At 58.4% G+C, this 25,097-nt stretch overlaps 1 protein-coding gene and 1 non-coding gene across 8 annotated transcripts; both read left to right on the top strand.

The window, feature by feature from the left end:
* The first annotated feature begins 1,404 nt into the window (after positions 1–1,404).
* Positions 1,405–10,721, top strand: TEDC1 (tubulin epsilon and delta complex 1). 7 transcript variants are annotated; one of them, XM_084967139.1, is made up of 8 exons: positions 1,426–1,588; positions 2,425–2,503; positions 2,868–3,070; positions 3,354–3,509; positions 4,776–4,874; positions 7,454–7,522; positions 7,936–8,088; positions 9,220–10,721. In XM_084967139.1, the coding sequence occupies exons 1-8, from the start codon at positions 1,547–1,549 to the stop codon at positions 9,541–9,543; spliced, it is 1,125 nt and encodes a 374-aa protein (XP_084823265.1). In that variant the 5' UTR covers positions 1,426–1,546; the 3' UTR covers positions 9,544–10,721. The 7 variants fall into 7 exon arrangements, with proteins under 7 accessions (XP_084823266.1, XP_084823265.1, XP_084823264.1 ...); XM_084967138.1 differs by having other exon boundaries at positions 1,432–1,588; positions 7,454–7,540; XM_084967141.1 differs by lacking the exon at positions 1,426–1,588 and adding an exon at positions 2,122–2,328 and having other exon boundaries at positions 2,425–2,737; positions 7,454–7,540.
* A 5,274-nt stretch (positions 10,722–15,995) lies between these two features.
* LOC110258344 (uncharacterized) lies at positions 15,996–23,786 on the top strand. Its single transcript, XR_014809379.1, has 4 exons — positions 15,996–16,218; positions 21,025–21,166; positions 22,766–23,096; positions 23,380–23,786. It is a non-coding gene; the product is annotated as an uncharacterized LOC110258344 (transcript).
* The last annotated feature ends 1,311 nt before the right edge of the window (positions 23,787–25,097 follow it).

Here is a 25,097-nt window from a genome sequence, read left to right on the forward strand (position 1 = left end):
TGAGCCGGACAGGCACATGGGGCCCCAGGGTGGTGCGCGGGTCCCATCTGTGTGTGTGCACGCGTGTGCATTGGTGCAGAGAGGGAAAGACTGGGTGATAAACATTGCGGGCGGGGGGCGTGGGAGTGCTTCTGGGGACAGACGGAATGGGCTGGGGCCGAGGGATCAGAGGGTGAAAGTGAGGCTGGCTTTCTCAGTGGTGGGGTGGGGTGGGGCTGGGGCGGAGGTGTCTTCTGGGGGCCCGGGGACTGAGGGCTTTGTGGCCAGAGCAGGCAGCGTGGGGAGTCTACCCTGAGGCGCTGGGAGAGGCAGCGCTGGAAGCCTTAGAGGGCAGCCCTGGGGTGAGTGCTGAGCCAAGGCAGAGTGGGGTGGGGAGGAGAGCACTCGGAGCAGGAGGCCCAACAGGTGCAAAGCCTGGAGAGGGAAGGGGCCCGCTGGGTTTCAGAGACAGCGGATCAGGAACCACGTCCGGCAGGTACGGACACTGGTCTTGCTTCTGAGGGCTTCAGGGCGCCAGGGCAAGGTCAGCAGGGTGGCCTCTGAGCTGTGGAGGCAGAAGGCAGGGTCAGACTGGAGGCCTGTACTGGTCCCAGCCCCACCTGTGGGAGGATCCCCCAGCTGCAGGAGGAGACGGAGGGTGGGGGTGAGGCTTTCCGCAGCAATGCCCCTGTGGGTGGGTGAGGGGCCCTCTGAAGGTAAGCCACGCTGGGGCCAGGACCTGAAACAGCCTCCCGGGGTGAGGATGCCTGGGGTGAAGGTTATCGGGGCACACGGGGTGAGAGGGGTGGGCGAAGGTGAGGACTGGGAGGCAGATGGGGGATCAGGCTGGACCACACTTCCCGTGGGCTTGGCCAAGGCTGGAGGGAGTTGTTTAAGGAGCACTTGGGATCCAGGGAGGACTGGATTCTTTCTTTTCATCACTTTCTCGCTTTCCCTCTTCCTCCTTCTCTCTTCCTTCTCTCCTTCCCTCACTCTGTCCTTTTTACAGCTTTATTGAGGTATAATTAAATACCATAAAACTCACCAGTCACATTTGAGCTTTTAAACCAGTTCATGGGGTTCTGCAACCATCACCGCAATCCAGCTCTAGACCATCCACACCCACGAAAATTCCCTCGTGCCCAACTGCTGTCACTCCCCGGTCCCAGTCTCTTTCCAGGACGGCACTGACCTGCTTTCTGTCTCTGTACACTTGCTTTTCTGGAAATTTCCTATAGACGGCAGGTGCATGGGACAGAGCGTTTCGCATCAGCCTTCCGGGTCTGCGCTTCCCAGCGCTCCGACAGCATCAGCGGCGCTGGGTGTTCCGTTCTAAGGCTGACTGCTCGGCCGCTGGCCTTTTGGATTGTTTCCATTTGGCTGATATGAGCAGAGCGGCCGTGAACTTCCGCGCACGTGAACCTCAGTCCTCATAGGTTCCTGGCACTGGCATTGTCCGGTAAACTTACGCGTAGCTCTGAAAGAACCGCCGGACTGCTTTCCAAAGTGGCCGTGCTGATGTTACGTCGAAGACTGTCTCTTCCATGGCAGGAAAGAGAGGCTGGCGATGCAAGACAGAGGGAGGCCAGAGGCGGAGGATGGGTGGAGGGTAAAGGGGCCTGGCGGGACAGGGGATGGAGCGAGCGGGGATGGGGGTGGGGGTGGGGGTGGGGGGGAGGATCCGGCGGGGGTCTGCAGGCGTAGGTTTGAAGGGGGAGAGAGTTGCTGGCCTTTCGGGAGCAGCACATGCCCGCGCGCTGTGGGGTCCTGTCTCCTCGGCGGCCACGGCCAGGGTCGCTAATACGGGCGGGTGGAGCCCAGCGGTCCGGCCTTCCCGGCAGCAGGGGGCGCGAGGAGCGCCGCCGCCTACACCCCGGCGGTTGCTAGGCTCCCAATCCGTGCAAGGGGAGGTGGGAAGCTGATTGGTGGGGTCTGGGGAGAGTGAGTGTCAGGTGTCGCCGCGAGCTCTCAACGCGTATAGGTCCCGGACGCAGGGGACGGAACAGACAGTTCGCAAACGCTGGGGGCACCGCTCATTGGGCAAGAGCTAGAGGCGTGTCCCAGACTGCGCGGTGATTGGGCGCAGGCCCAGCAGAGGCGGCACCTGCAGGGCGATTGGGCACGGGGACCCAGCTCGAGCAGGGATTGGGCGAGGGGACGCGGCGGCGGCGGCGCGAGATCCGAGGGAGGCCAGGGGCGGGCTGCATGGGTCGGCGGCGGCGCTGCCGGGTGGGCCCGGACGAGGCGACCCGGGCCTTGCCCGAGGCCATCGCCGCGCTGAGTCGGACGCTGCCCGCTGGGCCCAGCCCCGAGACCTTCCGCCGCGCCAAGTTCGACTGTCCGGAAGCGGTGAGGCCCACGGGGCAGGCTGCCGGGCCAGTGGGGCCCCGGGAGGACACAGGGAGGCGGCCCACCCCGCTGACGGCCGCTCTTTGATCCTCGCAGGCTCCCGCGCTCTGGCGGCTGCTCTTCCGCGTGCTCTCGCCGGGACCGCCAGACGGCGCCTCGGCCTCACTCTCTCTGGGTAAGCCCCGTAAAGCCCCGCCCAGCGCGGGCTCTGGCCCCGCCCACCCAGCAAAGCCCTGCCCACCACGCGACCCGCAAGGCCCGCCCCTCCCGTAAAGACCACGCCCACCCGGCTCCTTGGTGAAGGCCCGCCCCTCCCGTAAAAACCATGCTGGCTCGCTGGTAAAGGCCTACCCTGACAGGCATGGTAAAGGCCTGCCCCTGTAGTCCGGCCGGCTGCCCTGTCTCCTGGGTAAGTCCAGCTGCTCCGGTTGTCCTTTCCAAGCGTGGTCTCTGCTCTGAGGTCACACAGCATCCCTTAGGGGTCTGGGCAGTGTCACCTCCAGTGGGTGGCCTCCCTGAGCTGACATCTCCTACTGCAGAGGCCCAGGCCCGCTCGGTGAAGTCAGCGCTGCGCTCCCAGGGCTACCCTAGCCAGGCGCTGGCACAGCTCCCGGACAACGGCTCCCAGGGCAGCCGCCAGCTGCTGCTGGCCCTGGCCTGGCTCCTGGCCCGCGGGCCCCTGCTTGAGCAGCTGCTGGCCCAGAGCCGCGTGCGGCTGGGTGATGAGATGCCTGTGTGCGAGGTAGGTGCGGGGTGAGTGTGACCCGGGCCCAGTCCGGGCCAGCATCCTGGGTGTGGGCGCGGGACCGGTGGGGGTGAACCCTGTCGGGGTTGGCGTGGCCTTCTGGGGTGAGCACGCAGAAGCAGGCCAGAGTGGGGTGCGTGGACACAGGGTCTGTCCCCAGCTCTCCCTGGCATCCCCGAGACCTGGGGCTCTCTCTCCCAGGGGGGCCTCCTCTCTCTTTCCCCTCCCGGGCCTCTGCCTGGGTTGTGGGAACAGGGCCTGACCCTTGCCCCCTCCCTAGTGTGAGGCCCTGGCCAGCCCTGGCCCGCCTGCTCCCGGGATGGGAGAAGCCGGCCACGTGGACATCCGTCACCTGCAGTGGCTGATGGGGAAGCTGCGGTTCCGGTGGCGAAATCTGATGGCCAGTCAGCAGGAGCAGTGTGCCCTCCTGGGCCAGGTAGGACCCTCCTGCATCAGCCCCCCAGGAGCAGTTACTCCTTGTGCTGCAGGGGCCTGTCCTGCATTCCCAGCTCAGGTTGGGTGCTGGCCAGTTAGGCACAGGCCTAGGGTGGCCCGGAGCCTGACCCTAGGGCTGCAGTTTGTCCAGGACGGGGCCCAGAGCAGGTGTGGCTGGGCATCTGTGGGGCAGGGTGCCTGCAGGGTCCACCTTCCTGTCGCCAGAAGTCCCCAGAGGCCTCCTACTCAGCTCCTGAGCCGTGGAGATGAGATGGGCTCTGGGCCCTGTGAGCCCTGCTGCTGGGACCTGAGGTGGGGAGGAGGCGCCCTCTCCCGCCGCATCCTGTGCAGGCTCCCGGGCGGCATGCAGCTCCTGCAGGGCTCCTCAAGGCCCCAACGGCTCAGCTATAGGGGCACAGGTGTCCCCCCCAGACCCCATGCATGGTCTGGGCTGAGAGAGGGCTGGGTGGGTGGCCCAGGGATCCCCCAGTGCAGGGCTCTTTGGTGCTGGCGCCCCCACCCTGCATCTATCTGCCCCTGGCAGAGGGCCTTCGTTCAGCTCGGCTCTCCCGGGCCCCTTCCTTTGTCTCGTCCAGCCTGGGCTCTGGTCCGCTCCTCCTGTGAGGGACCTGCCTCCCAGTTGGCCGCCCTGCCCCTTCAGGCCTCACTCCCTGGGGTGCCCTCCCTGCCTCCCAACCCGGATAGTCTGTGTCCCTGCCATTGGTCTCACCAGACCACAGAGCCTGTCCGGGGGCTGTTTCTTCTACTGCGTGAGCCTGGCACTTGCTGAACTGCAGGGGAAGCCAGGACACCCCACTCTGCTTCTTCTCTTTCTCGTTTTTTTCCTCTTTCTTTTTTTCTGCAGCTGCACCCGCAGCATGTGGAAGTCCCCAGGCCAGGGGTTGAGTCAGAGCTGCTGGCCTGTGCCACAGCCACAGCCACACAAGATCCGAGCCGGATCCTTGACCTACTGAGTGAGGCCAGGGATTGAACCCTCATCCTCATGGACACTAGTCAGGTTCATTACCGCTGAGCCACAACGGGAACTCCCCCACTCCACTTCTGCCGCACCCCAGGAGCTGGTGGGGGTGCCCTCCCTGTGCAGGGACCTCCTGGTGGGCACTGGGGCCTGGGCCAGGCTCCCACACGTGCTGTACTCTCCTGAGCCCGCCCCTCTCTGGATCCCGTGTCCTTTTCTGTACTGTTCTTGCCTAGTGCTGGGGGCGCCTGCCCCTGCTCAGCCTGGGGTCTATGCCACCTGTTTCAGATCCACTTATACACCCGTGGCTGCCACAGCGACCGCAGTCTTGGCCACCTGTCTGTCACTGAAACGGAGCTGCTCAGGGACCCGGAGGGTGGCCGGCAGGTGAGGGCTGGTGGGACCAAGGTGGGAAGGGGTCCGAGGGGATCCCAGGCTGTGGACGAGCTCTGAGCTGCAGGTTCTGGCCACGCTCACCATCTTGCCTGAGTGGGGGACCATCCGGTGGCTGCTGGGCGTGCGCCCGTATCTGGCTACTGTCAGGGCCGGAGGGGGGCACAGGGGTCTGGGCCAGGTTGGCAGCCAGTGAAGGGTTAAGGAAGACCACTCAAGGGTCTGAGCTGATGGTGCTGGCCCCTGAGTCCGTGCGAGTGTCACTTGGTGGTGGCGGGGCTGCCTCCACTCTGCTGACCTTCTCGGGGGCCTTCCATCCTCCCTGTCCCTTCCCTCGGGCTAGCATGGCTGGGGGACCCTGGGACAGGCCGAGGGCTGGCCATACGTGAGGGTCAGGCTGGCAGTGGCCTGTCCAGAGGCACTTGGCTGGGCAGGAGGGCTGAGGCTCAGGACTGGTGTGTGGCCCTTGCTACCAGGCCCAGCAGATCCTGGCTGCTGAGCCGCGTGCTTCTAGGGGGTCTGCCTCTCCACTGCCAGGTCAGGACGGCTCCCTGGGGAGGCCTGCTGGGTCTGGGTTCCTGGCTGATGCCTGGCTGTCCCGCCTGGGCAGGACTGCGCTTGGCTGTGTGGGTGCTGAGGCAGCATCCAGGTGTCCTGAGATGGCCCTTGGCTCAGTCCCCTTTTAGGGGTGACTCAGCGAGGCCCAGCCTTCCTGCCCCGATCCCCCTGGGCTGGAGTGGGGCAGAAGCCATGCCAGCTCCAGCCTGGTGCTGCCTGGGACCCTAGCCTCTGTGGTGAGGGCTTGGGCTCAGGAAGGTGCTGCTTCTCCTGCTCTCGGGGCTGGTGAGCCTTGGTGCCCCAGGGCTGAACGTGGTGTGGCCGGGTGGATGGGGCCATGGTTGGCTTCCTTCCAAGGTTCTGGATGGGGAGCTTGTGGCAGCCTGGAGCAGCCTACCGGAGGGGCCTGCACTCTTGGGAAGGGTCCCAGAAGCTTCTGGAATGATGTCTGGTTGCCACGTGAGCGGCCAGGCGTGCCGTGGAGTGGCTGGGCTACTAGCTGGGCTTGCAGCCTTCTTCCTACCTCTTGGGTCTCCTCCCTGCCCCGTCCCAGGGTAGTGAGGGCTGGGGGTGGAGGGCTGTATGGGAGGCTCCAGACGGAGGACCGGGCCCACGGCTGCCGTTGGTGCAGGGGCTCGGGAGGGAGGCGGGCACCCTCTGGGACTATTCTTTCTTTTTTTTTTTCTTTTGCCTTTTTTCTTTTTAGGGCCGCGCCCGTGGCATATGGAGGTTTCAGGCTAGGGGTCCAATGGGAGCTGTAGCCACCAGCTTATACTACAGCTGCAGCCACGCAGGAGCCAAGCCTCGTCTGCAACCTATACCACAGCTCACGGCAACGCCGGATCCTTAACCCACTGAGCGAGGCCAGGGATCGAACCCACAACCTCATGGTTCCTAGTCGGATTCTTTAAGCATTGCGCCATGACGGGAACTCCTGGGACAGTTCTTAGGAACCCAGTAAGCTGCTCTTCTCCCTGGCCAGTGTATGAGTGTGTGTACGTGTGTGTACGTCTATGTGAGTGTGTCTCTGTGTGTGAGCACATGTCTGTGTGCGTCTCTGTGTGCATGTGTCCGTGTGTGTGTGTGTGTCTGGACATGTCTGTGTGTGTGTGCGCGCATGTCTGTGTGTGTCTGTGTGCGTGTCTGTGTGTGTGTGCACATGTCTGTGTGCATCTGTGTGTGTGTGTGTCTGTGTGTCTTTGTGCGCGTGTCTGTGTGTCTGCGTGGGTGAAGGGTCCGAGGTGGGGCCGGCGGCTGTGTGGCGCTTCCTGCCCGCGCGAGGGCAGCCAGGCTCTCTCCTCCCTCTGTGCCCTGGCCTGTCTCCCATCACCTCCGAGCTGGGCGCCTGCGGTTACAGGGTTACCGGGACGGTCCCCAGAACCCAGGAAGCTTCCCCCGTCGGAGGCCTCCCCACGCGCCCTAACACCCTGGGAACAGCCCTCCGTCAGGGCAGGACGTGGGCTGGAGGGCCCGTGTGAGGGGGCACCTGGACTCGGCCCCTGACCCTGGGGGCTCATGGTTGGGGTGGATGTGGGGGTCACGGGTGTGCTCAGAGGCCTGGCCTGGCCTGGCTGTACTGGGAGGGGAGGCTGCCCTGCCCTGTGGGGAGATGGCTGGGCCAGCGGTTGGGCCGAGTGGGCTGAGGGGACTGAGATACTGGGGCCTGAGGCCAGAGAGTGGTGGACGTGGTGGGCTGGGTCTCGGTGCGGGAGCGCCTAGCCCTGTGGGGTGGTGGATGGGTTTTTTGGTTTTGTTTTTTTGTCTTTTTAGGGCCGCACCTGTGGCACATGGAGCTTCCCAGGCTAGGGATGGAATCGGAGCTGCAGCTGCCAGCCGGCACCACAGCCACAGCCACGCTGGATCCAAGCCGAGTCTGTGGCCTACACCACAGCTCCCGGCAGTATCAGATCCTTAACCCACTGAGCGAGGCCGGGGATTGAACCTGTGTCCTCATGGATGCTTCGTTAACCGCTGAGCCACGTCAGGAACTCCCTGGTTGATGGTTTGTGTTGCAGTTGCTGCGGAGGCTGGAGAGCGAGAACGCACGTCTGGAGGCCGCCCTGGAGTGGCGGCGCCGGGAGCAGGTCTTCTGGCAGTGGATGGTCAGGAAGCCGTGCCACTCGCCTGACCACGGTGGCCCTGGGCTGGTGTGGGGGGGTCTTTCCATTTTCCAGACAGGGGGAAGCCCCTGACGTTGGTTTGCACCCAGACCTGCCGCTTTTGAGCACGGGGCTCTTTCCAGACGTCTGTCTGTCCACTCGCCACCCTTCCCAGCCCCTGGGGGGAGGTCTCAGACTTCCCAGGGGCCTCAGCCTGCTGCCAGTCTGGCCACTGTGCCTCTCTGGCCGGGCCTGCTGGGTGCCGCTGTCTGTCCAGCTCCCTCTGTGCCCCTGGGTGGGAACTGACCCCTAGGCCTCTGTCCCTGCCCCCGGGGAGCCGGGCCTGTGGTGAGGCCTGTGCCTGCCACCTGCCCTCTCACGTCAGTCTCTCTCTGCAGGACACGGTCCTGGGTGCCTCACAGCCCACGTTTCTGCCCAGGAGCCCCGAGCCAGGGGCTCGAGAGTTGGAGCCGGTGGCACGGGAGCTGCAGGCTCTGTGGGAGCAGCTGCAGGAAGCCGTGGAGGCCCGGCGGGCGGCCTGGGAGGCCAGGGTGAGGCCTTGGGGTGCTGGCCCGGGGTGCTCTGGACTTGGAGTTCCACCATGGGGTTTGCACTGTTTAATCTGGAAGCCAGAGGGTGCGGGTGAGGCGCCCCCACTGCCCCACCCCAGCCACCCCGTCGGAGGTCCGAGCCTTCTCCGACGGCAGTTTTGCTGTTGTCCCCCCCTGCTTCCGCCCACGCCCTGTGATCTATTTAACCTGCTGGTGGCCTTGTGGGCCCCCCAGCCCCGCCCAGGCGCCCCCCCGCCTCCCCACCAGCAGGGCCGGGTGAGCACCTGGCTTTGTGGCTCTGATCAGCGCTGCTCTGTGTCCTTTTTCTGAAGCATCCTCAATTGCAGGTGAGGTTTCCCCTTCACGGCCTTGTGCGCCCCTAGAGAGCGGGGTGTCTCCCGGGGGCCTGTAGCTGAGACTCGTTCCGGCTGTGGTGGCTGTGTCCCCTCTGACCGGGCTGAGTGGAGCCCCTCCTGTCAGGGCAGGGAGCTGGAACTCCGCTGGCTCTTGCAGGCTGTGTCTCACGCGAAGTGAGGCTGCTGCTTGTCGGGGCTCAGTGCTCTTGGCACGTCCTTGCCGGGGTCCTTTATGGCAGCGCCTGCTGCGGGGTCGGGATCAGGGTCAAGGCCATTTCCTGGGGACACTGAGGGCACAGCCTCTCCTCACTTCCAGCTGCCTGCAGGCTCTAGCATGGGGCCTGCCCTGAGGGCCAGAGGTGTCCTCGCCAGGCGGTGCCCTTGGTCCAGCGCCCCCTCAGCCTGGCATCCCCTGGGTCCGGCCCTCCCCAGGCAGTGGGAAGGTGGGAGGCTGGCCCTGACCCCGCCTGGAGCGGTGGGTGGGGTTGGGTGCCCTGCGGGTCTGCACTCTGGGCTCTAAGCCGCCCTGCGGGAGCCGGTGAGCGGGCTGTGCGGTACAGTCGGGCCTTGTCCCCAGCCCGCAGCTTCTGGCCTCGGGCTCAGAGGCTTGGTGAGGCCGATACAGAGCCTGGGGTGGGTCTGTGAGCTGGAGCTGGGGTGGTGGGACCCGGGCCCCAGCCCTTCTTGGGGCGCTAGAAAGGGCTACAGGGCGTAGCGAGAGCCCAGTGTCCGCTGGGACTGGTCCCCTTGGCTCACCCGTCGTCGTCTTCCGCAGGTTGGAGACCGCGGGCCAGCGTGGAGTGCTGCGAGGCGGGCCCTGGACGAGGTGGTGGGACAGGACCTGGCTGCTCTACAGCGGGCTTGGGAGCCAGGCGGGGGCCTGACCCAGCCCCACGGGCCCCGCCGGTTGGTGAGGACGGAGGCCGGGGCGCCTGGGGGCCCGGGCCTGCGGGCCCCTGAGGTGATCGAGGCACTAAGGACCCAGGAGGCCCACTTGGAGGTGGTGCTGCGCCAGCTGCAGGGCCACTGTCGGCAGGAGCTGGCCAGGCTGGCGAGAGCCCTGCCCGGCCTCATCTGGATCCCGCCACCTGGACGCTGAGGGCAGCCGACTGCAGGCTGCGTGGCCTCGGCCTACACGGACGGACACACAGCCCGAGGTGCCCTCACTCTGAGCCCTCGGGCTTCCCCCACTTTGGGCGGAGCCAGCACGGGCTCTGCCACCGAGGAGCTCTTGGCAGGCTCACTGCGGTGGCCGTGGGCGTTCAGGATCCAGAGAGGCCCCAGAAGTAGATGTCCCTCTGCCACCCTGCCAGCTCTCTGCTCTGGGAGGGGCTGCTCCCCTCAGGCCCAGGGGAGGGGCCCCGGGGCAGCGCAGGCTCACTGGGCCAGGTGGGGGCTGCCTGCGGCTGGAGGGTCTGGCAGGGCCAGCAGCGCAGGGTGGGCATCAGGGCCCTGGGGCAGGAGATGGCTTGGCTGTAACCTTGAACTCACCCTGGGCCAGCCCTGTGCCTGCAGAGTGTGTGTGTGTGGTTTGTGGTGTGCGTATGGTGTGTGTGGGGGGGCAGGGATGCTAGATGGGAGTCTGGGGGAGGAGGAGGGGACGCTGCTTCTGGTGGGGGAGGGGCGGCCCCCAGGGACAGAGAGGCTTTGTTCCTTCGGCTCAGGGAGTTGCGCTCTGCGTTGACAAAGAGTGGACTGTGTCTGTGTGTGTGTGTGTGCCCGCCCGGAACAGGCTCCGTCCCCCCAGGAGTCCCCGCACAGCAGGCACAGGGCTCAGCTCTGCCTCCTGCCAGGCGCTCTTCACAGGGCCCACCCTGCGGCTGCGGAGCCCCCAGAGCCCCCCACAGCCGGCTCAGGCCCGAGGTCCAGTCCCGGGGCCCCCAGGGCCCTCTCTCCTTGGCTTTTCCCATCCTCCTGAGGGGTGCGCGGCTCCCCGCCCTGGCACCAGCTCCTCTGGGCCTCCTTTGTCCTAGGGCACAGCTGTGGCCCCTCTGAGCTGCTGGCCTCCGGAGTGCTCCCTTTGAGGAGTGCTTCCCTGACTCCGTTGCCCAGAGGGACCCTGCTGGCCCCAGTTGGCGGCCGGGGCACGCTGGACCGGGCCCTCCACCTGCCTGACTCCTGCCGGCCGGGACCCTTGTCTGGAAACAGGCCCTGTCTGCCTTCTGTGGGCTCCGTGCGCCTGGGGTGGCTCTGGGGACTTGCGCTCCCGGAGCTCCATGTCGTGGGCCTGCCGCTTCTCACACTGGCCTGTAGATTCAATACACAGTTGCAGTCAAAGCCCCAAGTGCATTCGTCTGTGGGCCTCGGGCGGTGATTGGGGCGTACGAGGTGCACCAGCCTGAGAGGCCAAGACCTTGGGGAGCAGAGCTGCCCATGGTGGCCAGGCCAGCAGGGCAGGAGCAGGTGGGGCCCTGAGTTTGGCGCCTACTGTTGCCGCGATAGGCCAGCACTTGCACGCTGGCTCACAGTGGCGCCGTCCTGTGATCTGAGGTCTGACAGCCTGACCAGGCTGTGGTTGGGGGAGGGCCGGCAGGAGGCCCAGGGAGGGCCCTTCTGGACCTTGGGCTTCACAGGCTGCTGTCTCCTGCCTCCACCTCTCTACGCCCTGCCCCACCCCTGCTCAGCCACCTCAGTCCCCTTTTGCATGTGACACACAGGTTCACCCTCCTGACAAGGGCGGAGACCCTGCCCACCACCTCCAGACCCAGGGAGACCCAGGGTGCAGGACAGGGCAGGCCCACGTGCATGCTGCAGCCTGACTGGGGCAGCAGGGGCAGCGAGGCTGCTTGGCCCGAGCACCTGTCTGCCTGGGGACAGCACCTCGGGACCGTGGGCTCCCCTCTGGGACGCAGAGACGCGGGCCTGCAGAAGGTGGGGTGTTCCACTCCACTCTGGCTTCCTAAGAGCTCCCCAAGTCGGATCTGCCAAGAAATGGTAGAGACGAGAGGACCAGCCAGGGTGGGAGGGTTCATTTGCTACATCTGAGACCTGCGGGGTGTCAGGAAAAGCGGGGACAAGCGAGCAGATCCCCGGGGCAGGTGCAAGGAGAGGGACCCATCAGGGAAGTCAGTTCCCGCCTTCTCTGTCAGGGGCCGAGCAGCAGCGGGCGCACCAGAACCCAAGGCTGGCAGGGGCGAGGGTGGATTCTAGCCTCTGCGGAGCCCCTGGGTGTGGCCGGCGGGAGGCCCTGCTGTGGCTAAAGAGTGGGTGAGGGACCCTGTGAAAGGGACGCGGGCTCGCCCCTGGGATCCGGAGTTACACATTTAGTCTCTGGACACACACGTGTGTCAGAAGATGGCACACAGCCCCAGCGGGCAGGGCGGGGCCGTGCCCTCAGGACAGGGAGGATGTGCAGCCTGGGTCTGCTGTGGTTCACGCTCCACCTGTTCTGTGAGCGTGTGAACGAGAGTCGGGAACAGAGGCCGGGTCCGTGCGCCCTCCCGCGCCTGCCCGCTCTGCTGTCTCCTGTGCCCCTCCTCCCACTTCGGCTCCTTTGGGTGCCTGACCTCCCTGCCCACTGTCCAGCCTCCCTCTCCCTTGTCCTTGTTTGCGCTGGGTGACTGGCTTGGCCTTGGCTTTGGGGGGGGGTGGCCCCCCAGCCTGCACCTCTGAATGGACGCCTGAGGGGTGTCGCCAGTGTCTTGCTCAAGTCCAGCTTTGGGTGAGAGGATCATTTCTCAGCGGCATTTAGGAGCAGGTCCTGTTGGTGGGGTACGGTGGTGACCTTCGTCCGCAGCCCCCTCCACCCGTGTCCCCGCTGGTGGGCGCGGCTGGCGGCCCGGCGGTCTCAGGTGCTGAGGGCGCCCGGCCGCAGTCTCCTCTTCCTGACCAAGCTGGTCTGAGCCTTCACTGGTCCATCAGTGGGGACTCACAAGGTGTCTGATGTATGCCAGCCGCAGGGCTTCGGGAGGGTGTCTGGGGCGAGCAAACGCCATAAGCCAAAGGCACGCAAGGGCAGGTGGCCGTGGCGGCCCGGGGGTTGGTCAGAGGAGGCCTGGCTGGAGGAGGGAGGGAAAGCTGGGGGCAGGCCTGGAGGGGGAGGAGAGGAAGGTCCAGGCGGAGGGGGCCGCATGGGGTTGTGGGCCTGGGAGGGGAAGGGGCTGCAGGCTCTCTGGCCCCCCTCCCCACCAGGATTTCGGAGCTTCCGGGTGGGGTGGGGGCACCGTCTCCATTCGGGAAAGCCCCTCTGCCCCCAGAGCAGGACGGGTAGGGGGCTCCTGGGATTCAGGTGGAGGGCGTGTGCGGGGCCTGGTGGGCTCTGCTGACGGGGCCTGGGGTCTGCTGCTCTTGCTGAGGGCTTGTGAGCTGGCAGCCCCTCTTTTAGGCGCTTCCTTCTGGTCTGCTTGTAGTCTTTATTTACAGACAGTTCCCACGGCTTTGTCATTTCCCTTTTAGGGACACTTTTTTTAAAAGTTGTAAAAAACACATAATGTTAAATTTGCCATCCTAACCGTTTTTGTTTTTGTTTTTTTTTGTTTTTTGGCTGCATCCGCAGCATCTGGAGGTTCCTGGGCCAAGACTGAACTTGAGCCGCTGCAGTGACAATGCTGGGTCCTTACTCCCTAGGCCAGCGAGGGCTCCACTGCCCCCTTAGCCATTTCTGTGTTTTTCCTTTTTCGGCCACCCCGCCGCATGTGGAATTCCCGACACAGGCGTGGCCACCCTGGGCCCTTAGCCCACCGAGCTGGGCCGGGGATTGAACCCGCCTCCTGGTGCGAGGGAGATGCCGCCGGTCCCGCTGTGCCGCAGCGGAGCTCCTCATCTTAACCTTGACTTTATGGCCCAGCGGTGCCAGGCACATTCACGCTGTTGTGCTGCGGACCCACCAGAACTTCTCACGTGTTGCAGCAGAGAAGCTCTGTCCCCGTGAAACAGCGGTCATCCCCCTCCCCAGTTCCCAGCCCCTCCCATCCTACTTGCGGTCTGTTGCTACGACACGTCTGGGGCCTCCAGGGGCCTTGGGGTGAGGGGGGATCGGACAGGATTTGTCCTTCCGTGGCTGCATAAAGTCCTGGAGGCTCATCCATGTTGCTGTGGCCGCCGCCAGGGTCAGGAGACCCCGCCTTTTTTTTTTTTTTTTTTTTTTTTTTGTCTTTTTTTGCTATTTCTTGGGCCGCTCCCACGGCATATGGAGGTTCCCAGGCTAGGGGTCGAATCGGAGCTGTACCCACCGGCCTACACCAGAGCCACAGCAACGTGGGATCCAAGCCGCGTCTGCAACCTACACCACAGCTCATGGCAACACCGGATCGTTAACCCACTGAGCAAGGGCAGGGACCGAACCCGCCACCTCATGGTTCCTCGTTGGATTCGTTAACCACTGCGCCACGACGGGAACTCCGGCCCCACTTTTTTAAGGCCGAGTAACGATTCTGTTTCTGGACAGACCTCAGTAGCCTCACCCCCTCATGCTTCAGTGGACACTCGGCTCGCTTCCAGCTCTTGGCCGTCTCCAGTGATGCTGCTGTGAGCGTGGGTTGCAAATAGTCCTCTTTGTGCGGGGGAGGCCTCGCCTGTGGCACGTTCCCAGCCAGGGATCAAGCCTGGGTCACAGCAGCGACCTGGCCACTGCGGTGACAACGTCGGACCCTCAACCCGCTGCGCCACGAAAGAATTGCATATTCCTCTTTTTAGTTTGGTTTGTGAGACCTCCGGGTTGCCAAGAGTCAGGTGTGCAGCCCCCAGAGACCCTGGAAGCCAAGCCAAGGGCAGGGACCTGACGAGGCCCCGGGCTCGTCTCCCTCGGGAAGGAAGGGAGCGGTGACATCGCCCCCCTAGTCACTGCTCAGGTCCGATCGCAGCTGGATTGCCCTGGCTCAGAGGTTCCTGCATTCTCCCACGTCACGATGCTCCGAAGGCCTCGGGAATTCCTGCATACCCCTCCTCGGTCAAAAGAAATACCTAATACCTCTGTTTATTGAGGCCAAAGAACTGAATAAATATGTAGGTACTAACAACTTAGTAGCAGTTTAGAAAACAAACCAATAGCAGAGAATTGGAAACACCCCTTGGAGCTCCTGCTGTGACGCAGTGGGACCAGCAGCGTTTCGGAAGCCCTGAGAGGCAGATCCAGCATCCGGCTGGCAGGGTGGGTTAAGGATCCAGCGTTACCAAAGCTTCAGCAGAGGGTGCAGCTGTGATCACTATGCTGCAGGGTGGCCAAAAAAGAAAGAAAACCAAACAAAAAACAGAAGTGGATGTTGAATGTGGTCATGGAGAAGCTGCCGTGTTCCCAAACGGTCAAAGACAAGTGTTATTTAAAAAGAAAAAAAGAGGAGTTACTGTCATGGCGCAGTGGAAACAAATCCGACGAGGAATCCTAAGGTTGCAGGTTTGATCCCTGGCCTTGCCCAGTGGGTTAAGGATCTGGTGTTGCTGTGAGTGTGGTGTAGGCTGTAGCTCTGATTTGACCCCTAGCCTGGGAACTTGAATATGCCACAGGTGCGGCCCTAAAAAGTAAAGAAAAAAAAGAAAGAAAAAAACCCTTAATTCCTTTTTTTTTTTTTTTTTTTTTTTTTTTTTTTTGCTGGACCCATGGCATACGAGAGCTTCTGGGCCAGGGATTGAATCTGAGTCGCTCTGCGACCTGCACCACAGCTGTGGCAACATCAGATCCTTAACCCACTGAGCGAGGCCAGGGATCGAACCTGCAACCTTGTGGTTCCTAGTTGGATTCCTTTATGCTGCTCCACAATGGGAACGCCTCTAGAACCTTTTCAAACCTGAATCAGATTGGACCCTTCCACCTGAGCTGCCTGATCCACATATGAATCCAGCTTTGAAAGTCCTGACCCAGAAAGGAGAGCCGTGGGGTCCAGTACTGAAACTCTAAGCTCGGTTGAGTTGCTCACAAGGTCTCTGGCATGTTCTGTTTCCCTCAAACATTTCAAATACCCTATACTGCCCCTGAGAGTCCTCTCTGGCCTGCTGCGTGTCTCAACGCACAGTCTGGGAAGCACGGGCCTAATCAAGGCGAGTGTCCGTGGTTGGTCCCCAGTCTGGGTTGTGTTTTAAAGCTCTGTCCTCGGAGCCATGTGTGCAGCTCATCGTTCCCACCCAGGGGAAGATACCCCAAATCCGCCACATTTTCCTGCCCATTTCCCCAGATGGACCCCCAGGCTGCCCCCGCCTCTCTGCCGTCACAGATGACCCCCCCCTTGGGTGGGCTTGCGGGGCAAGGCTTTGTTCACCTGGAGCAGACCCGCGAGCCCTGTGCTTAGTCCGGAAGCCCAGCCCACGTCCCGCCGGGCCCGCCTTCTCGGTCCGCGTGGCCCTCGGCAGGTGTGTCAGTTGAAGAGGCACGAAGTGGTCTCCCAGCTGACGTGGCATTTCTTTAGTCTCTGAATTTGAGCATCTTTGCATGCTCTTCTTGGTTGGCTCCTCTTCCGTAACTGGCTGGGCATACCCGTCAAACACTGGTCTTTGGGGGCTGCTGACCATCAGGAACCGCTCGGCCAGAGTTCCTCGCATGTCCGAGGTATGGATCCCGCGAGGGTTTTACGCATCAGAAATGTCTTCTCCGTCCTGTCATCTGGCCGACATTTTGCTCACGGTTTCCCTTTGGGGAACAGCGAATTTAAATTCTGAGTTAATTGACTCCATCATGTTTTTGCCTCTTGCTTTTTGCAGTTAAATTTGGAGACATGCTCCCCTGTCCTCTCTCCTAGTCTCCTGCATGTCCTCCTGCCAGGTTTTTCTTCAGCGTTCGGGTCTTCGTGGGATCCGGAGTCCGCCTCTGCGTGCGCTGCCAGGCGGGGATCCGGCTCTTCCATCAGTGAGTCCGCGTCCAACCCTGTCTGTGCACAAACATCCTTTCCTTGTTCATCTGTGGGGACACTCTCTCCGTGCTCAGTCCTGTCTGTGCACTGGTCAGGTCAAGGACCGATATCACACTGCCTTTTTTTTTTTAATTAAAAGCAATGATGGGTGTTCCCGCTGCGGTGCATCTTGGCAGCATTTTCAGAGTGCTGGGATGCAGGTTCGATCCCCAGCCTGGAACATAGATTTGAAGATCCGGTGTTGCCGCAGCTGTGGCTTAGGTTGCAGCTGTGGCTCAGATATAATCCCTGGCTTGGGAATTCGACATGCTGCCGAACGGCCAAAAAGGAAAAAAAAAAAAAGAAAATTATGGCCGTACCTGCAGCACGTGCAAGTTCCCGGGCCAGGGATTGAATCTGAGCCAAGCTGTGGCAACACTGGATCCTTTAGTCCACTGCACCCGGCTAGGGATTGAACCTGTACATCTGCAACAACCCGAGCCGGTGCCGCCAGGTTCTCATCCCCCTGCACCACAGAGGGAACTCCAATATGATACTGCTTTTATCACCCTGTGTTCATCAGGGTTCAAGCAGAGGAGCAGAGCCAGTAAGGGTTCCGTGTGAAGAGACTTAGTGCCCGTTGTTGCTGGTATTAAAAGGTACTGTGGGAGTTCCCGTCTTGGCTCGGTGGAAACAAATCTGACGAGTATCCATGAGGATGCAGGTTCGATCCCTGGCCTCACTCAGTGGGTTCAAGATCTGGTGTTGCCATGAGTTGGGGTGTAGGTTGCAGACATGGCTCGGATGTGGCATGGCTGTGGCTATGGTGTCGGCCAGTGGCCACAGCTCCAGTTTGACCCCTAGCCTGGGAACCTGCATATGCCATGGGCGTGGACCTAAAAAAATTTAAAAAGGTACTGTGATGACTGTAGCTTAATTTTGGCCATCTTTTTAATGCTTACAAGCCCGCATTGGTGATCATGCTTCTTGATCTCCAAATTGATATCTTTGGTAGAATTTTTAGAACAGTCACGATCAAGTGCTCTGTCCTCATTGAGCAAGACAATCATGTGACTTTTCTCTCTTGCTTTACTGCAATCGGTTTCGTTATACGAACACATCAGCCTCCTTTCTCAGCTTTAGCCATCCTTGCATTCCTGTGAGAAGCCCAATTTGGTCATAATGCTCAAACTTTTTAATATGCAGTTGGTGTTAGCTGAATTTTTATATAAACTTTATCTGCTTATATCTATGATTGAAGTGAGACAGGTCTACAATTTCCTCCTTCTTTTTCTTTGTATTTTCCTTATTATGTTTTGGAATCAAGATTGCAGTGGCCTCACCACAGACTTTGCAGAAATTATTTTCTGCAATAACTTGTTAAGGGAGGAATTAACTGTTCCTTGAAACTTTACATTTACAGAGAAGAAGTTTTTGACTTTTAAGTCCATTTTATCAATTTATCTTTAGAGTGTGTTTTACTGTCTTTTTTTTTTTGGACTGGCACAAGGTCATGAAGGGTTTCTTTTATGTTGCATTCTGAAAGTTTATATTTTTACATTTAGGTATATGATCCATTTTGAGTTAACTTTAGTATGAGGTGTAAGGTTGAGATTGAGGGTTTTTGGTTTTTGTTTTTCATACGGATGCCCAATTTAGTGAAAATATTGTCCTGTCTCTGAACACCTCTCCACTTTAGGTCGAGCTATTCCGTCACCCTCAACAAACCAGGAATAGAAAGGAGTTTTCTCAACAGAAAGGAATTTTCTCAACCTGATGAGAAGGATCTACCAAAACTCCACCGTTAGTTACATAATGTTTAATTATTAATGGGAAAGATTGAAAGATTCCCCCCGAGACCAAGAATAAGACAAGGGTATCTAGTCTCTTCTTTCTTGTTTTTTTTTTTTTTTTTGGCCACACCCACAGGGATTGAAGCCGAGCTGGAGCTACGGCAATGCCTGATCCTTTAACCCACTGCCCTGAACCAGGGACCAAACCTACACCGCTGCAGAGACAGTGCTGGCTCCTTAACCTGCCACGGCACTGTGGGAATGCCCAGCCTGTCTACTCCTGCCTCTTCAACATTGTCTGGGGGCTCCAGCCAGGGCAATTAAGCAAGGGGAAAAAAAAAAAAAAGCATCCAGTTTGGAAAGGAAGAAATAAATCTATCTCTATTTGCAGACGACAGGAACCTGCGTATAGAACATCCCGAGGAATCCACAAAAACTATCGGGACTAATAAATAAGCTGAGCAAGGTTGCAAGATACAAGATCAAATTGCAAAAATCCAATGTAGGACTTCCTGCTGTGGTGCAATGAGTTAATGCTCCGCTTGTCTCTGTGGAGACCCCAGATTCCATCTCTGGCTGGGAATTTCCACACACCTCAGGTGCAGCTGAAAAAGGAAAAAAAAAAAAAAATCCATTGTACTTTTATGCAATTGCGATGAACAATCCAAAGACGAAGTTAAAAAACATTTCCAGGAGTTCTCATTGTGGCGCAGTGGTTAACAGATCCGACTAGGGACCATGAGGTTGCGGGTTTGACCCCTGGCCTTGCCCGGTGGCTTGGGGATCCGGCGTTGCCGTGAGCTGTGGTGTAGGTTGCAGACATGGCTTGGATCCCGAGTTGCTGTGGCTCTGGCGTAGGCAGGTGGCTACGGCTCTGATTGGACCCCTAGCCTGGGAACCTCCATATGCCGTGGGAGTGGCCCTAGCAAAAGGCAAAAAGACAAAAAAAAAAAAAAAATTCCATTTACAACAACATCAAAAAGAATAAATTAGGAATAAATTTAGGAGGCGTTCCCATCGTGGTGCAGCGGAAATGAATCCAACTAGGAACCATGAGGTCGGGTTTGATCCCTGGCCTTGCTCAGTGGGTTCAGGATCCGGCATTGCCGTGCGCTGTGGTGTAGGGTCACAGCCGTGGCTACAGCTCCGATTCGACTCCTAGCCTAGGAACCTCCATATGTCACGGGTGCAGCTCTAAAAAGACCAAAAAAAAAAAAAAAAAAAAAAAAAAGGAATAAATTTAAGCAAAAGTAGTGCAAAACTTGTGCTCTGAAAACTACAAAACACAGCTGAAGGAGATTAAAGAAGGTCTAAATAAGTGGCAAAGACGTGTGTCACCACGTTGATTTCCAGATTCAATGCAAGACCTAACGAGATCTCAGATGGCTTTTTAAAAAATGAAAAAGTGATCCTAAAATCATATGGAAATACAAGGGATCTAGAAAAGCCAAAACAATCTTTAAAAAGAAGAATAAAGGAGTTCCCACTGTGGCACAGGAGGTCAAGGATCTGGCATCACGCAGCCGTGGGACGCATTCAGTCCCTGGCCCAGGAACTTCCATATGCCATGGGCATGGCCAAAAAAATATAGTTGGAGGATTCGACTTCCCAAGTTCAACACTTATTAGCAGCTACTGTAACCAAGGCGTGTAGCGCTGTGATGCAAGTAGACGTGGAGACCAATGGAACGGAGTCGAGAATCCAGAAAAAACCCTACATTTGCGACCAGCTGGTTTTTGACAAGGGTGCTCAGACAATTCAGTGGGGAAAGAACTGTCTCTTCAAGCGGTGCTCGGACAACTGGACACGCACAAGAACCGAGCTGGACCCGGCATTGCTGAGTGTGGGACTTCAGCATATTTTTTTTGGGGGGCATAATTTAATCCAATGCAGACCTCTTCCTTACAGTGTACATTAAATTTAGCTAAAAAGGGAGCTCCCATTGTGGCTCGTCTGGTTAAGAACCCAACTAGTATCCGTGAGGATGTGGGTTCCATCCCTGGCCTCACTCTGTGGGATAAGGATCCAGCATTGCTGAAAGCTGCTGCGCAGGTCTCAGATGCGTGCAGCTTGGATCTGGTGTTGCTGTGGCTGTGGTGTACAGGTGTAGCCCTAAAAAGCCAAAAAAAAAAAAAAAAGAAAGGAGAGAGGTTTCCTCTGTGGATCTTGCATTAAATCTGTAGGTCGTTTTGCAGAAGTGACATCTTAACCATGTCGAACCATCCACCTTGTGAACAAAGATTTTTCTCCCCATTTATTAGGCCTGGATTTCTTTCATCAGCATTCTCCAGTTTGTACAATACAAATCCTGTACATGTTTTGTAGTTTTATACCAAAGTAGTTAATTTTGGGGGGAGCGAAAGTAAATCTTTTTTTTTTTTTGGTCTTTTTAGGGCTGCACCCGCGGCAGATGAAATTTCCCAGGCTAGGGATCCAATCGGAGCTGTAGTCCTCAGCCTACACCACAGCCACAGCAACAGAGATCTGAGTCACATCTGTGACCTACACCGTAGTTCGTGGCGACCCCAGATCCTTAACCCACTGAGCGAGGCCAGGGATTGAACCTGTGTCCTCATGGATGCTAGTCAGATTCGTTTCCTCTGAGCCGCGATGGGAACTCCTAAAGTAAATCTTACTGCTTTAAAATTTTTGGTTTACAGTTGTTTGCTTGCAGTAGAAGTAGGATTGAAGTTGTTTTGACCTTGTAGCAGCCTTGCTAACCTAACTTATTAGCAGTCAGACTTTTTTGGTAAAACTTTGGGGATTTTCTGCATAGACTATCATAACGTCTATGAATAGAGAGTCATTTCTTCCTTTCTATTCTGCACGCCATTTATTGATTTTTCTTGTTTTACTGCATTGTCTAGGACTGCCAGTACAATGGTGGATAGTAGTGGTTAGAGTGGGCATCTTTGTCTTGTTTCTGACCTTAGGGCAAAGCACCCAGTCCCTCAGTATTAACTATCATGTTAGCTGGAGTATTGTTTTGTTTATTTTATTTATTTATATTTTTTGTGGCCACACCCATAGCATAGGGCTGTTCCCAGGCCCGGAATTGAATCCAGCCAGAGCTTTGACCCGTATCGCAGCTGCAGCAATGCCAGATCCTTCAACACGCTGTGCTGGGCTGGGGATCCAACCAGTGTCCACAGAGACGAGCCTGGATCTTAAGGTACCGTACCACGGCTGGAACCCTTGTTTTGCTTTTTACAGACGTCTTTTATGAAATTTAGTAAAGCTTCTCCTATTTCTAGTTTTGATTTCTATCACATGCTTTCTCTGCGTGAATTGACACGATCACGTGGCTTCGTCTTTAGCCTGTGAATATGGTGGATCGACTTGATTTATTTTCGCACGTTGAACCAGCCTTGTTTTCCCAAGATAACCTCCATGTAGCTGTGGTATTTCTTTGTTCCTTATATCGCCAGATTCTATCTGCTAATAATACATTGAGGATTTTTGTGTCATGATGGCATTAGATTTTCTTTTCCCTTATGGGCTGGATTTTCCTGGTTCTGCAAATGTGGAGTCATTTTGGATTGTATCCTGCATGTTTGAACATTACGTTAGGAATATCTGGTTTTGTTTAAAATCTCATTAAGAATGGTGATATTTTTGTTAGCACGCAATCAACCCACTTGGGTTCAGGCTGCAAATTCCAAATAGCCTTCTGTGGGTCGTGGTTTCAATGTCAGTTCTGTTTTCAAAGGCTTTGGATTGTTATCTGGGTCCATCCTGTGTGGGCACTGCCCAGGGGCCAGTGCGGGGCTCAGACAGTGCCGTGTCCCACCGTGCATTTCTCAGACTTGGTGTGAAAATCAGGATCGGACCCGGGCACACACAGCTTGGGATGGAGCCCAGAAGTCACCAACAACTTCAGGGGTCACTTTCTGCCGTCTCAGCTCCAGCGTGTCCCAGTTACTTTCTGGCTCCCTGGGGCGGAAGTCTGGGGCTTCTGTCGCCCACCCTCCCGCACACTCCCTGTGACTGTGCCTGCATTTTTGACTGGCTCTCTCCCTGTCCCCTCAAGGCAAGCGGGTCCCACCCTCTGGGGCCAGGGTCTTCTCCCTAAAGCAACGCTTTTGAACCCTGCCGCCGCCTTGACTGTGGCCTGGGTGGGAGGTGGGACTGTGCAGAGGCACAGGTGTGCGAGAACGGAGGAAAGAAAACCCTCACCGCCCCAACCACAGACGGGACACGCGCCCCCCTACCCCGGGCTCCCCAACCGCTCTTCTTTCCCTCCCGGAGCCAGAGCTGTGGGGCTGCTCCTGGAGCTCTCTGGCCACGTCCTGTCCCCACGTCTGGCTCTCGGGCCAGGTGGAGTCCCGGCCAGGGCTGTGGGGAGAAGATCCTGGAACCCACACCCGGTTGGTGGTGCTGCCTTTCTGGCTCCCTGCCAGCTGCCTGCTGCTTGCTCTCTTCAGCATCCTCCGTGCCTCATGCAGGGCACTTCTTCCGCTTCCTTTTCCTTCTCATTCTCTCTCTCTCTTTTTTTTTTTTTTTTTTTTTTTTTTGCTTTTTAGGGCCACACATGTGGTGTATGGAGGTTCCCAGGTTAGGGGTCAAATCGGAACTGCAGTTGCTGGCCTGCACTGAAGCCACAGCAACGCCAGATCCGAGCTGCCTCTGCGACCTACACCACAGCTCCCGGCAACACCGGGTCCTTAGCACTGAGTAAGGCCAGGGATTGAACCCGCATCCTCATGGCTACTAGTCTGGGTCGTTGCCGCCGCACCACAACGGCAACCCTCGTATTACCTTCTTTTTACAGCTGCACCCAGCGGGAGAGACAGGGTGGCCACGGTGGTTCCATCTCACTCAAAATGGGAACGCAGGAGACGCCAAAGCAAAAGAACCACCAGGAACCCCTGTTCTGGATTCGCTAACTCCGCAGAACTGCCACACAGGCTTTCTCTTTACTGAGGCGCGTGTGGATGAGGCGCCTTTTACTCGGGACCACTTGCAGGTCGGCTACAGGCACCCTGACAGTTCACCTGGCCACGTCCTCGTGCCTCCCGGGAGGAGGGGTCTGCTCGGCAGCAGTCGGCACTCGGAGCCCCCGTCGGTGTCCACGCGCCACCCTCCTTCCGTGCACCTGCAGGGTAAGTCTTTCCTTGTCCTTTCCCATCCACACGCCCATCGTCTTTATGGGTCCCTCGTCAACAGTGTCTATCTTGATTTTAAAAAATCGGACTGACCATCTTGGTCCCTCAGTGGGGACACTTAGTCCACGTGCCTCTAACATAATTACGGATATAAGAGGGGTTAAATCTGCCCTCTTTAAAAGCGTTCTGATTTCTGCAGCTGCTCTATTTCCCCCTCCTCTCTTGTCTCTTGCGTTGATTATTGAGAAAACGTCCATTGACTTCTTCCTATGGTTTGTAGGTTGTACGGACTAGAAGCCAGAAGGTTCCAGGTGCTTCCTCAGCTGCTCTGAGTGAATCAGCGCCCCCTCCTCTCTCTCTCACCCTTGCGTCTTATGCTGTGGTTGGTTTGTAATTTAATCTCATGTATTAGGAAACGTCTTCATTCCTAAACTTTGTCATCATTATCATCTGCAGTCTGTTTGCAGATTTCCCCAGGGGTTTGCCGAATCTCCCGCCCTGCTTGCTTTCTTGCTTCTCTGACCTTCTATCTGGGACCAGACTCTCCGCCCAGAGGGCATCCTTCGGCAAGCCTGCTACCGTAAACTCTGTCTCTCTCCGTTTGAGTGAAGACTTATTTTAGGTCGGCAACTGTATAACCTATTGCTGTTGCAAGAAGTTGCCACAAATTAAAGCAACACAGATTTAGCACCTTGCAGTTCTGCAGTCTTGTTGGGCTAAAATCCAGGCTGGCTCCTGGAAGCTCTGGGGGGCAATTTATTTCCTCGCTTTTTCTAGAGGCACCTGTATGTCTCAGCTCCTGGCCGCTCCTGCCATCTTCCAAGTCAGGGCGCGGTATCTTCTAATCTCTGTCTCACACCACTGCCTCCCTCTTACAAGGATGCTTGTGGTGACAGTGGGCCCATCCCGATAATCTGGGCTGGGCCTGGATCTCAAGGCCTTTCATTTAATCGCATCTTCCAGAGGGAGCCCAGCACACGTTGCAAGTGTCCTGGGCCTGGCCCTGGTGGGCTGGACGCACCAATGGGAGGGTCGGGAGGCAAGAACAGGATGCTGAAGTGGTGATGGGGTGTGTGGTGTGCAGAGCGCTGGCTCAGGCGTGCAGGTTTTGGGTTAAAGATTGGGCTTTTCAGGAGTTCCCATTGTGGCTCAGCAGCTTAAGGACCTGATGTTGTCTCTGTGAGGATGCAGGTCCCATCCCTGGCCTTGCTCAGTGGGTTAAGGATCCAGTGTTGCCACAAGCTGTGGCACAGGTCACAGCTGCAGCTACAATTTGACCCCAGTCCTGGGAACTTCCATATGCTGCAGGCGTGGCCATAAAAAAGAAAAAAAAAAAAAAAAAAAAAAAAGAAAAGAAATTGGACGTTTCGAGCAGCCCTTGGGTAGGTGGCGGGGAGGGCAGATGGAGAGAGGCTGCCGGGATGGGCAGGGTGGCCTGGGGCAGGGCGTTCTCTCACTGTGAAGCAGCGAGGGAGCAGGCCGCGCTGGCTGTGGTGTGGGCTCAGGGGACCCTGGAGGTGCTTCCGCCCCTCCTCTGCCTCCCAAGCCTGTCAGGGTGGGTCTGCCAGGTGGTCACTGACCAGATGGACCCAGCACACCCTGGGCCTCCTCCCTCTCCTCCCTTCACGCTGCAGAGATGGCCTTGCAACCCAGGCGCCTTGTCCCTGGGGACCTCCCTGGGAAAGCTGAGCCTCGTCGGGTCTGGGGCCCCTTCCTGGGCACAGAGGCAGCTTTGGGGTCCTGACTGCTCGTCCGCCAGTGAGAGCAGGGGTGTGCGTGCTGAGAGGGCTGCTGTTCCCCAGTCAATGGTCCTGAGGGCTCAGCCCGGGGCGGGGGGGGGGGGGCACCTGGACCCCTCGCCCGTGTCTCAGGGAAGGCCCAGGGTGGCCTGCTGCCCCGATGCCCCCCGACCCCCAGTGCTGAGGGAGGGCAGCAGACCTGGTCACCTACAGACTCAACCAGCTGCGTCAGGGCCTCAGTGCAAGCAGACCCGGTGTG

The sequence above is a fragment of the Sus scrofa genome, chromosome 7 (assembly GCF_054392235.1).
Source record: "Sus scrofa isolate SSC_HxYL_T2T_F1_AM1 chromosome 7, Sscrofa_HxYL_maternal_Yorkshire_Landrace_v2.0, whole genome shotgun sequence".
Lineage (NCBI taxonomy): Eukaryota > Metazoa > Chordata > Mammalia > Artiodactyla > Suidae > Sus > Sus scrofa.